General features: G+C 27.9%; 1 protein-coding gene across 2 annotated transcripts; it reads left to right on the top strand.

Moving 5' to 3' along the window:
* The first annotated feature begins 585 nt into the window (after window positions 1-585).
* On the top strand, window positions 586-11,986 carry LOC113560606 (b(0,+)-type amino acid transporter 1-like). Of its 2 annotated transcripts, XM_026966589.1 has the most exons (13): window positions 587-892; window positions 6,953-7,079; window positions 7,176-7,277; window positions 7,371-7,646; window positions 7,754-7,879; window positions 7,968-8,067; window positions 8,894-8,938; window positions 9,014-9,137; window positions 9,216-9,319; window positions 9,426-9,522; window positions 9,613-9,762; window positions 10,622-10,790; window positions 11,567-11,986. In XM_026966589.1, the coding sequence occupies exons 2-13, from the start codon at window positions 6,995-6,997 to the stop codon at window positions 11,701-11,703; spliced, it is 1,515 nt and encodes a 504-aa protein (XP_026822390.1). In that variant the 5' UTR covers window positions 587-892; window positions 6,953-6,994; the 3' UTR covers window positions 11,704-11,986. The 2 variants fall into 2 exon arrangements, 1 of the variants encoding a protein (XP_026822390.1); XR_003406126.1 differs by lacking the exon at window positions 11,567-11,986 and having other exon boundaries at window positions 586-892; window positions 9,613-10,442; window positions 10,622-10,762.
* The last annotated feature ends 1,465 nt before the right edge of the window (window positions 11,987-13,451 follow it).

Raw genomic sequence — 13,451 nt, 5'->3', positions numbered from 1 at the left:
ATGTAAACGTTTTCGTATAGTTACTACGCATTTACACCCAGTAGGTCGTAGGGTAGGTACTTGGTGTCTATATAGATATCATACGAAGGAGATAGTCGTATTATACAATTTCTATAAAAAATCTAATATCATATAATATAGTATTTATAGTATCTTTTAAAAATTTAAATTATATTTTGTATAATAAATTATATTTACTTTTGAGGCATAAATTATAATTTTTAAGTTTAATAAAAATTCTCATTCAATTAAAACAATTTTTTTGGTATTGAATATCATTTCATCGACAATCAACAGAAATAAAATATTCTAATATTATTGTGTATTTATAAAACACAATAATAAATTGCCGATTAAACGAGTATCAATGTATAATAATATATATTTGTATAACATGGACATTGTACAATAACTTGCATACTACATAATACAGGTAGGTAATTTATAAAGATATCTATCCTACTACCATTCCTACCTATAGCTTATATTTTTTTATAATACATTTTTGTGTTTCGTAGTTGAAACCTGCTCACTGGGATCGCTGCGGGTCAGTGTGTTAATGAAGTTATGCCCATTTTCATTCTCGAGTAGTGAGTACTGAGAAGTCGTCACTATATAGTCTAACGTGCGCTAAATACCAAATACACGAATAAACGGTTTGAATCTACAGTACTACAGACGTATAGTACCTATTATTGTAGTCAGTACTACAATTGTACTTATGCCGTATGGTTCCGAGTTGGGATACCTACATTAATCGTGCATTTCTATAATTTATTTTTCTATAAATCAATTCAAATCGATCTTTTTACTCTTCAGTCGTAAACGCTATTTGTAATTTTTCACTAAAGTATAATAAATAATAATACTACGACAGTCATTTTTCAGACAGGTAAGATTTTTATTTTCTGATTTTCTTATTACATTTCAACATTTGCAAATATGGTAATTGTCTAAATATGATAATAGTTATGATATAGATGTAAGACTTCAATAATATAAAAATATTTTGCCCAAATCGCAGTTAACCGAGATAATATAATTTCGTGTGTAATCAATATTAAAATATTCTTATGATAGTGTATTTTAGTTAGTAGCGATTTACAATTTTTATACTTAACGCATTACTGCAATCTTGTATTTTCATTTCCTTTGTCATTCATTATTATTGTATTCATATTTAATTTTTTTTCATTGTAATTATTTTACTTATCCTAATATTTCATTTTTTTTGATAAGATAATTCCTTAGTCCTCGTGGGTTGTGGATTGTATATTGACGATTTCGTTTTTACGCCAATTACGTTATCTAGTGGTATAATGCTTGAAATATAATATAGTGTACCGCTCAGACGTACCAACCAATTATCTTTCTATAACTTTATAAGCACATTAAAAAAGAAAATGAGATACTAATAATTTTTATTAAACTGTCCAAAATTATTATGTCTACGAACAAACCGACTTTGGAACGAAAAAGAAATATATCATTACCATAATAATGAAAGTATTTAAGTATCCACGACTATTGTACAATACATAATGTACTTACTAAAATCATTTATGTGTTCTTATGCATGTATAATAAAATGATCAATGATCCATAAATAATTTTGACTTTTGAAATAATTTATTCGCTGTCATAAATTATAACTTTTGTTTTTTAACTATCTATTCATCTTTTTAATCATAATAATTAATATTATATGAACTAAATTATTTCCTGTTTATGAATTAGGTACTTATAAATTACGATGGTAATTAATTAGTTTTTCAAAATATATTTTTACCATCATATCTAAAAATGCTTTAAAATTATAATTTAATGCTAAATAAATAATTATCTACTTATACTTTTGTGTTCACATGTAAAGACTGGGCACTATCTACTTATAGTATCATTAAGAAGGGTTTTTAGTTATATGCATGGATATTGTGTTTTTTTTTTATTAATTTAAATGCTTCTACGAAAATGTATAATTTATTTTTAGTTTATTATCAGGGCTATGAATTAATTCATTTTTATATAGCGATAAATTTCATTCTGAATTCAAAAAAGTGAGATACAAATTGGATAACAAAATTTTACTTTGCTCATTTTCGCAACTTAAAACGTTTATGTATACAATAGATTTTTAAAATATTTTTATTGTTTATTTGTGAGACACTTTTTGGATTAAATCTACTAAATAGACTCTAGTAGATTAAACCTAACCTTTCATTTTCTAGTCAATAATTATTCTATTTCATCTTTATGTACGGATAAAAACATGAAATAAATAAAACTAAAAATTAATTGTTATTAAATTAATATAGTAAAATATTAATTTAGAACTCTAAAAATTCAAATTGAAATAATATTATACCTATCACTAAAAATTATCGTCAATTTTTTTATTATATACCTATATATTATTAATATTAGTAGTGTTATTTATATTTTTACAAAAGAATACTAATCAAATAATTTGTGTCATATATTTATAAAAATGAAAAAAATAGTATATGAATTTAATATTTGGAGGAACATCAACATTATTCCTGTTTAAACACTTGTACGGAGGAAAATGAAAATGTTAGATTAGAAAGAGAAGTACATTCCTATCATTTTACTAGAAATGAACAGTGGAGGTAAACGATATCTCATTTTTGGAGGAAAATGGTCCCACCCATATATTCGTATTATAGCGATTCATATTCGTGTCATGCGGATGGTTCTATATATAATACCGGGTTGCTATTTATATAATGCATACTTTTAACAATATTTTATGACGATTATTACACTAACCATAATAACACAAGTAATGTTAGTTATTATACACATAAATATTAGGCATTTAAAAAAAATGTAGTACATTTTGTTTACATTTTCGAATCAAACGGAAATTATTAATACAATTGCGTTTCATATACTTGTAGTCTTATAAGTAACTTTAGTAAATATTATTTCTAACTGAATTTTATTAGCGAGTATTTACATGCATAATTAAATTATGATTTATTATAATTATTCATCATACAAATATTGTAGCTTTATGTAATTTATAAATGAATTATATAATTATTCATGGCACCTCTATATTATGTATGTAGTATAAACACTATACTATATAAACGTACAGATATACTACACATGCAATGTTGTGTGATGATGTTATTAGTTACTACTTACTACACGCTTACGCTGTATGCTACACCCGATATAAGAAGACTGTAACTTATTGTAACTGTATATACCTATATTGTATAATATACATATACCAGTTGGCACATGCACATGTCTCTGCTTGTTTTAGTCGCGATCGATGCATAACATTAAAACAACCATTACGTAATAGAGTGGCTGTATTTGCAACTACTTAATAAAGTTTAAATCTATAAAAATAATATTATATTATGTTTATATGTGAATGTAGACCGATGAATCTCGCAGATCCAGGTTTAGTTTAGGTTGTATTTAGTTTCGCTTAGCAGCTAAGCTGCGTTAGTTGTAGTTAAAAAATATTTTCGGCGTAGTGTCGCAGTTAGTAATTTTATTTATTTATATAATGTTACATATATGTATTAGAATACCATCATTCAATTTTCTAACTAAAAAAAATTTGTAATTGTATTTTTTTTTATTTTCTTTTGATATGTGTCATTATGATCTTTGTTAAAATAATTGTAATTTCAATTTTTTTTTCATTGAGTATACTAGCGAATAAAAATTTCTACACGACTACACGAATATTATAGTATAAGCACAGTTTGAGAATTGCTAATGTACATATCATTAGACAAAATACGTTGGTAAAAAAGTATATTTACAATGTTTGATTTTTGTATATTATACTTTATATACCGTATTCATTGGCGTCTGATGAACTAAAACTAATTGCGATTCATTAATATAAATAGTTTGAACAAAAAAAATCGTTGTAGCTGTAGTAAATAAATATAACTGCGTGTTTCATTAATATTTTATATTTTTATTCTTGCACGTGTTCATCTGATTTACGTATAGTGTGTAGGTCTAAATGTATAATATATATATTATACAAAGAGTGGTACCTAGTAGCTAATATTTTATAAATATATTTGTGACTATTTATTTTTATTTTTAATTTGAAATTGCTGTAAAAATATGTTATGAACTTTGTATTATATTTTCAAATTTTTTTATTTACATAAAAATTTTATCATAATAATACTTAAGTTGAAAAATTTTTAGTAGGCAATGATTTATCATTGAATTCAACTTAAACACATTATAGTGACTTGATGACGAGGTATACTTATAATTTATTGTACAAGTACAATAGAGTTATCTACTTTTTCCCTTTTTTCGTACGTAATTTGTTTTTATTTTGTTTTTTTTTATACTTTAAAGTACTAAAAAAATTCTTCTATAGACTCTTAAAAGAATATACTAAATTTGCTACCAGAAACTATTTTAATGATAATTATAGGAGAATATTTCTTCTACAAAAAACACATCATTGTAAAACCAATAATCGCTTCGTTCAGAGTCTAAAACGCAAAACGTATTTTATTATATTGAAAGTCACTTTCTGAACTAATCCATCTTTTGGTTAAACAAAGTTCAAGGTGAATCAAGTACATAGGTATAGTATTACTAATCAAATTAACACACAGTTAAGTTTCACCTAATGAATTCGTGAAAAAGATTATTTAATAGGTTACCGAGACGAGGTTATCGAAATGTTCACACTGCGGAAATCACGCGAGGTTAGATTGATATTAATTAAATGTAATATCTGAGCGTTAGTTACCTATTTATGTATATGCAGTACTTTACTGAGTTAAGATCTACACTTAATTATTATAACTTATGCTTAGTGATTGGTAAAATATTATCTATTAAACGTGGTATTGTTTATCAGAAAAAAAGCGGATATTAAATTTATAACTATACGCAGGTAACATCAATAAAATGAAGAAAAAAAATTAATTTTAAAAACCAGACAATAACAAAATAACAAATAAAATTGTTACAAATATTGCGAATAATAAAATATAAACGTTTAATATTATAGACAGTAACTATACATCATAGTATAATTTATATGATTTATTCGTGTATCTAAAATGATGCTGGGAATTTTTCTTGAAATTTCGTTTTGAGCTATATGTTTTTATCTGTTTTTGTGTTTAATTGGTCGACAATTCCTTTTAAATGAATGCTTACTCGCTACTGATATAATTTTTCAATGTATCTGTTCTTTTATAAATTATAAGAACGCCGTTTGTTTATTTTCACGTGTTGTGGTATTGTGGCTTGTATAGTTGTAGATAGTAATTAGTATTATTCATTTAAATTGTGTCTACCATATAGTTTATAATATGGTAAAACTATTTTATTAATACACGTGTTATAAAAAAAACCTTGGAACTTGCTCTGTTATGTAGGTTATATATCATCATTGAGTAGATTAGGTTACTATGATCTATGTGTTTAATTTGAATTCAATGAATTCAATGTTTCTATTCAATGATAAATGATTGTATTAAAAACACAATTTTCTGCAGAGGAGATGGTACATATCCATATATTTATAAGGATAGTAATATACTAGCTGTATAACCTGATTTTGCTTGTAAAACAGTGTATTTTGGTTTAAGTTAAGTAACCTCAGTTCTCAGTTTCAACGGTGTTAGTGTACCTGGTTAACTTTGTGGGTTAACCAGACTGAGGTGGATTACCTGGATACCAAGAAGAGTACTTATGTTTAAAATAACAAAATATATTAATATTTTTTCAAATAATTACAAATAATTCGGTTCAGTTTAAATTGACTTATTGTCAATATAAAACCTACATTGTTTAAAATCTTAAGAAAAACAACGTAAAATATATATAGTATTTTATATCAACTAATAAAATGATAATTTTTATTAAGTTTAAATTGAAATTCGTAACACAATACAGTTATTAATCAATTTAAACATATCGAAGTGTTATTATAAATTATAATCAGGAGCTAATTTATTTTTATATATTGTATTTATTTATTATGTTTATAGAAATAGTTAAAATAAAATAATTAATTTGAAAAAACAACTAGTTTCTGTACTAAGAGAAATACTTTTTAACTTGAAAGTAAAAATCCCAATAGTTAGAAAACAAATTACAAATTCCTTTATATAGATAAGAGTATAATACATACGCAGAGGTACAGCCTTGCAGCAATATATTAAAGTATTTAAATGTTTTATATTTTACGTTAAAAGTAAATTTTTTATTGGGCGTTGTTAAATTTACATTAGATGGAGAAAATTCATCTAACTTTGCAGGTGTATAATATTATTTTAAATACCTAGTGTTCAACTAAAAAATAAATCTATGTATTTTCGATATATTTAAATTACTAAAATCTTTGTTTTAATTTTAAATTTATTGAAGTGTTAATTATAGAGAAAATTTCAAATCCTTACTACAGTTCATTTCTAAATTAAAAAAAAAAAAAATCGATTTTTTAAAATAGTGATGCAATATCCCTGTTTTTTTTTTCATTTTTTTGTTACCTTTGTCTTGTTTCTGAGTATTAAGAAAACTACAAAAGTACTACGATTTTACTAATTAGACACATTTTTTATTTTAAAATCAATATTCTTTCCGCTCCGAATCCAAGCACATTACTGAACCAATGAGATAAAACTGTTAAAATCTGGTCGCCGATATGCAATTTTTATTCGCGTAATAGTTATTTAATTTTATGACTGATTTTTATAAGGTTATATGACAATGTACTCATACAAATTTGAATAGTTCACTAACTAAACGATTTATGTTTGTCACAAACTGTCTGATCTAGGAAACTAGCCATTTATGCACTTCAACTGTTACGCAACTAAAGATTGCATGTTAATGACAATATTGACAACAAACTGCAATAAAAAATAATTTAAAATATTAACTTGAAGTCCGTTTGTATTATTGTTTCCAGGTAAAAAATATTTTATTCGACTATACATTCGGAGAAATAAAAATGACGTCGATACCGAAAAACGTAAAATTACGCCGAGAACTGGGTCTATTCAGTGCCGTCTGCCTCATTATCAGCGTAATGTTGGGTGAGTAGTAATAACAAAGTATAAGTTTATATATTAGCAGACTTTTCTTTAATCTTAAATTATAATAATCAATAATTTATGATTTTTTTCTCGTAGGATCGGGAATATTCGTGTCTCCAGCCAATGCGTTAAAAAACACAGGATCTGTGGGCATGTGTCTGATCATTTGGGCGTCTTGCGGGCTGTTATCGCTTTTAGGTAACTACTTTTTAAATTAATCCATTTATGTCATGTAAATATGTATGTATACTGCATTATTACAATCGTTATTTTAACAATAATTATGTTCAGGTGCCATGTCGTACGCCGAACTTGGCACGGTGGTAAATAAGTCGGGAGGCGAGTTCAGTTTCTATCAATCTGCATTCGCTGACATGCACAAGTTCTGGGGACCTCTGCCGAGTTTCATATACTCTTGGGTGAGTATCATGTACGTTCGTCCAGCAGAGGTGGCCATCATTATATTGACGTTCTCCGAATACTTCATCCGGCCGTTCAGCATTTTGACTTCCATGACGCCCGAAACTGAACATACAGTGAAAAAGACTGTCAGTATACTTGCACTCGGTAAGTACTAAGTACAGTGCTAAAATCGTTTTTGTTGTTATTATAATATTATATTAAGTACAGGAAATAATATATTATTTGATGTTTGTATCGGATTTGTTTCAAAGGTATCATAACTTTTATCAACTATACTAGTGTCAAGTGTTTCATAAAAATCCAAAACGTGTTCACTATATGTAAAGTTACTGCCTGCATATTTGTCATAGTAGGTGGATTATACCAACTCTACCAGGGTGAGTGATTTCTATATTTTAACAACGAATTTCGATTTCGAATATCGACTTAATTAACGTCATGTTTTATTATTATTTATCTCTGCAGGAAATACTAAGAATTTGATGACCGGTTTCGAGGGCACGACGTTATCTATAGACACGCTTCCGATAGCCTTTTACAGCGGCCTTTGGGCATACGATGGATGGTAAGTCACCGTGACCGCGTGATAATTAGTGCTTAAACAAAAAAAAAAAATGCTTATTAATTTACACAATTATATAAATAAAAGAGTTTTCCTTTCATGTCCTTTTCTTCATTACTCCTTTAAAAATATTAGCACAATCTAACAAACATTTCATAACTTATTATACTGACCATAAGCGTACGTACCAACTGGTAGTAGCCTTTTGAAGGCAATCGAGGAAATATTGGTATTTTTTTTAATAGATCAGTAATAAATTATAGTTTAAATATTTCAATTTTGTTAGTTTTTATAATAATATAATATATTTTATGACTATAATATTATGTATATTTTTGGAATAAAATTAGTCTCAAGTTATTATTATAACAAAAAATATATAAGGAAGCTGAAATCGTAGGTTAGGCTAACCTTCAACAAGATTATTTAAATAGGTTGTAGATCTATTTACTAGGTAGTTATCTACTTATCACTTAAGAAATCTTTTTTTATAATTAAAAAATGAATTAATATAAAATTATTATATTTTGTAAAAAACCTAAATAATTTAGATCTTATGTGTGTTAATTACAAAAAAAATAGGGTTACGCTAAACTATCTGAAATATACATATTATATAGTGAGTAAAAAATATTTAAAAAAAAATATAGAAATCGAAGAATAGCCACAAAATATGTTAAAAATGTAAAAAAATAAAAGTTTCAAAATTATTTACATTGATTCGTACACGCAAAAAAAAAAAAAATAACCGCACTCGCTACAAATTTAGAACCCTATAATATAATAGTTTATGATCATATTATGTTAATATAAAACGTGCGTGTTGCAGGACGGCTACAACTGTGGTATCCGAAGAAATCAAAAATCCTCAAAGGTACGATACATTTTATTTCTATCAATCTTTGTTGTGTTATTTCTTCTATACAACAACAACATTTATATTTTACAGAAACATACTGCTCAGTATTCTTTTGGCGGTACCGTTTGTCACAATGATTTATGTTTTGATGAACGTATCGTACTTAACAGTTCTGTCGGTCGCGGAAATGACTTCAGTCCAGGCAGTAGCGGTAGTAAGTATATTAAAATAAAGTTAAATTTGATAATTGTATTTTTTTTCTAAAAATAATTTTGATAATTTTGATATTTAGGAATTTGGAACTCGAGCATTGGGTAATTTCAGTTTTATTATTCCGCTCGGTGTAGCCATGGCAACATTTGGTTGTGCGCTCAGTGTCCAATTTGGAATAACCAGGTTGGTCACCGGTTTAGTGTTCGAACTTTGAAATATTTAACTGCGTGTCATACATATTAATATATTTTATTATTACTTATTGTTTGTAATTTGTTGTTCGTTGTAGGTTATGCTTCGCAGCGAGTAGAGAAGGTCAAATGTTGGAAGTTTTCTCTTACGTGAGCGTAAAAAAGTTAACGCCTGCTCCCGCTGTAGTTTTACAGGTATGTCAGTATAATTAAGAGTTAAGACATTGTACTTTATATATTACTCAATTTTGATTTTAATTTTAAAATTGTATGTTTTTCTTTCAGGGCTTGCTCACGTTAATTTGTCTGTTGTGTGGAGACATTGTGGTGTTAATAGAGTTCGCTAGCTTCTTAGTGTGGATGTTCTACGGTATCTCCATGGCGGCATTGATAGTGATGCGTTATACCAAGAGAGACGTTAAACGTCCATTCAAAGTAAACACATCATTATATTGTCGTACTAACGACATTAATGCTATTTATCACCTATATGGTGGTGCCTAATAATGTCTCTCCCGTGTCCTACTATGGACTTATAGGATACTCTATATATCGGGGGAAAATAACATGATGAAATTATTCATCTTACATCGATTTGATAAATCAGTTATATTGTTACTCCGGGTCGTTATATAATTCCGTTTGTCACCTTTATGGTGACGGTACAGTTCGTATAATATAATTTAGTAACGTTTTCTTCGATGTCCTACTATGGGCTTTATATATGACTCGGTGCGTCGAGGGAACGTGTATATGTTGCGAAATAATATGATGAAAATATTCATCTTATATGTGTATTGGATCGAATAAATCGATTGTTCTGGGTCCTCAAAGGACTTAAAATTCCTACCGCATTCAGAAATGGATGCGGTATAAGACTATATAATAATATTATATTATATTAATTTTCCGTGATTATGTTTCTTTCACTAGTGTCCAATTGTTTATAGATAATAATATTTCGAATAATTAGGAGGGTATTATAAAACCGTTGTTCCGCCTGCACGACGATGATCAAATATATGACACGGCATTGTTTACGATAACGAAATGAAATCCTATATATATATACAGCTCTGCACATACACACAAACTCGCAAACAATATATATATAGGTATATATAAGTAAAAAACAATTATGTATGGCGTATAGGTATATGTTTATAGCTGCCGTGCCTACCCCGTAAGAAGTATGTAGCTTCGACAAAAAAATTGTATCGTTTGTGCATGTTACGTAGATCAATGAAAAGTACGTTTTTAATCTGTACGTTTTGTTTTTTGTTCGATCACGCAGGTTCCAATCATAATTCCGATATTCGTGCTCATCGTGTCTACCGTTTTATTCATCACGCCCATACTCAACGACCCCAAACCACAGTTCCTTATTGGTCTGGTGTTTATTCTGTCAGCGTTTTTGATATACATTCCATTCGTTTATCAGAAAAAGAGATTATCGATTGTTGGTACGTATATAATATTATAATATTACGGTGTTACTTTGTATAAATTCATTGTTAATTATCGAAATATCACACATGTCGTTATACCAACAGCCTCGATTTTTATGCTTTAAAGTATGCGTTTTTTATTATTATAATTTATATATTTATATATATATATATATTTTAATATAAATTAGTAAATGATTTTTAAAAATGCTCAGATCACGTTAATTTTAAATAATAATTTATTATTGTATAATAATATTTATAATATTTTAGTTATTGTATTGCAATATACAAGGTACTAAAGTAGTAGGCTAATGGCTATACTCTGTTTAGCGAGAGAAAACATGGATATGATGCGCATCGCACTCAACAGTCTACCTTTGCACGTTGAGACCAGCCCACATAACAGTGTGCTGCGTGATGATGCGCAGAAGAACCAATTTTCATCAAGCCATTATGTGTTCTTTCGCTACATAGACTATAGTTATATTATCATAAATTATTGTTAGTAAAAATTATAATAACTAATAATTTCCAAAATATTTTTTGATGTGTGAATAATCAGATATACCTATTTGGTATACTAACATTTTGCTTCCTAACAATGTTTTACAATAAGGATTTTTTTCCTCCAGAATAGGATATCCCCTCCCGCTAGCACCAAAAAAATCAGCTTTTCGGTCTACATTATCTAAAGATAATAGATCGAAGAATGAAAATACTGTGTGTTAATAGTTATCAGCCATTTTTGGACCGTATGTACATATAGTATTTTTGTTCTATGTATTTAGATGACTTCACTAAGTTCATTCAATACTTGATGGTGGTTGTGCCACCGGAGAAAGATGAAGCTGGTGCCGAGGAAAATCGTAGCGTGGAAGACGACGAAGGTGAAACTGAAGCTCCCATGATCGCCGCGGTGGTGTGACAATCGTTTTTATAATAATAATAACCTCGCTTCCGGAGTTCACGTTGCTTCCGGATGGTCGCGTTTTATATTACTATAATATAATATTAATTATTATTTATATGACTGTTTGAACGGAATGCTAATTTAAGATTTATTTTACGTCATGCCCACGCGACACATTTACGGCGAGTCTGTGATATTAGGATTAACAATTGTATAGTCTGCTTATATAACTATCCTCAAACCAGTCGTATATACTACATTAATATTATTAAGAATAACACCACCTAAATTGTATTAAGAAAAAAGAAGTCAATTACTACTTATATCATAATAGTTAATAAGTATATTTACCTAACATTATGTCGTAGGTACTTATATATATATATATATATATATATATTTAAATTTAAATTGTATTTTTTAAATTTATTCATCTTTTGTATTATTACTTATTTATTGAAAATATTTATATAAAAGGTTTTCGCCTGTGTCCTATGTATATTTACTGATATCGTCTATATACAAATAGCATATATTTTATAAATAATCACATTAGGTACGATTTCATTATGGTTTTATTAACATTTTTTTATTTTTGAATAAAAATATGTCCAAGAGACAAAAATATTTTTTTAATTTTTTATGAAATGTGTATAGTTATGAATTTAATATCTGACAGCTTTTGGCTTGTGAATGGTGAATAGTTTAATGTTCAATTCTTGTATGTAAATATAAATATTTATTGTAAAATATATTTTTTTGTTCTTTATAATAATTTAATTTATATACATAGACGGACATTTGATTGAATTTTTAATTTTTAATAATCCAATAAAAGTGACCTTCAGGGACTTCGCCCTCACAACCTCTGTCTATACACAAGTATAACATATTACCTTCGATTTTGAGGGGATAAGCCCCCTAAGTCCCCCCGATGTCCGCCTATGTTTATATTATATAGTTGACCATCGCATATTTTATAATAATAAATAATTGATTCTGTTGTAATAATTTTTTTTGTTATTTATTATACATTATGTTACAACCAGTCACATAATTTTACCAGAATTCAGCGGGATTGGTTTAAATATGGGCAAATGTACATATGATTAATGATCATTTTATATCAAAAACTATTGAGTCACAAAATTATACATTATACTTAATAGTAGTTAAGTAAAATTAAAATAGTGAAGAGATGAAAAAAATTCTTCCAAGTACTTATACTTTGGTCTAAATTGACCAAACAAAATATAAAACTTAAGTTGAATTATTTAAATGATTGAATTTGGGAATTAAGGATCTCTAAGACAAGACTGAAAGGATATTTATAGCAGTATTTTTGAAAGTTGACTTGAATGCTGGACAACCCTTGAAATTGGTAGTTATTGTCTTTATTGTTGAAAAGGGCATATTTGGCGAGGCAATGTAACAGATTTTTAAGGTAAATTCCTCCGAATACAATGGTTTTTACCACATTTAACACTTAGACGTATCGAGACTAGTAGTATTAAATAGCCGATTCAGAAACATCAACCTCAACCGCGCCGCCTGCCGACGACCAGACTCATCCGCCGCCGTATCGCCCACCGCCGCCCGATCCGCTACGTAACCGACATATATTTTTCGCGCATATCGCCTACGTGACAAGAATTTCTTATCAGTTATCGCGTACGCCATACATTTCCCGCGGCAATCACTGTTATCAAGTATTATTACTTTTTATCATATATTATTATTTTTGCCGCCAACCACAAACGGAT

This window comes from Rhopalosiphum maidis, chromosome 1 (genome assembly GCF_003676215.2).
Source record: "Rhopalosiphum maidis isolate BTI-1 chromosome 1, ASM367621v3, whole genome shotgun sequence".
NCBI lineage: Eukaryota > Metazoa > Arthropoda > Insecta > Hemiptera > Aphididae > Rhopalosiphum > Rhopalosiphum maidis.
This window is presented reverse-complemented; position numbering and strand designations above follow the sequence as displayed.

Excerpts from the sequence above, each read along its gene's own strand:
- LOC113560606 (XM_026966589.1), top strand. The coding sequence starts at position 6,995 with ATGACGTCGATACCGAAAAACGTAAAATTACGCCGAGAACTGGGTCTA. Across the intron at positions 7,278-7,370 it reads CGGGCTGTTATCGCTTTTAG|GTGCCATGTCGTACGCCGAA; the intron begins GTAACTACTTTT and ends AATTATGTTCAG. Across the intron at positions 9,523-9,612 it reads CTCCCGCTGTAGTTTTACAG|GGCTTGCTCACGTTAATTTG; the intron begins GTATGTCAGTAT and ends TTTTTCTTTCAG.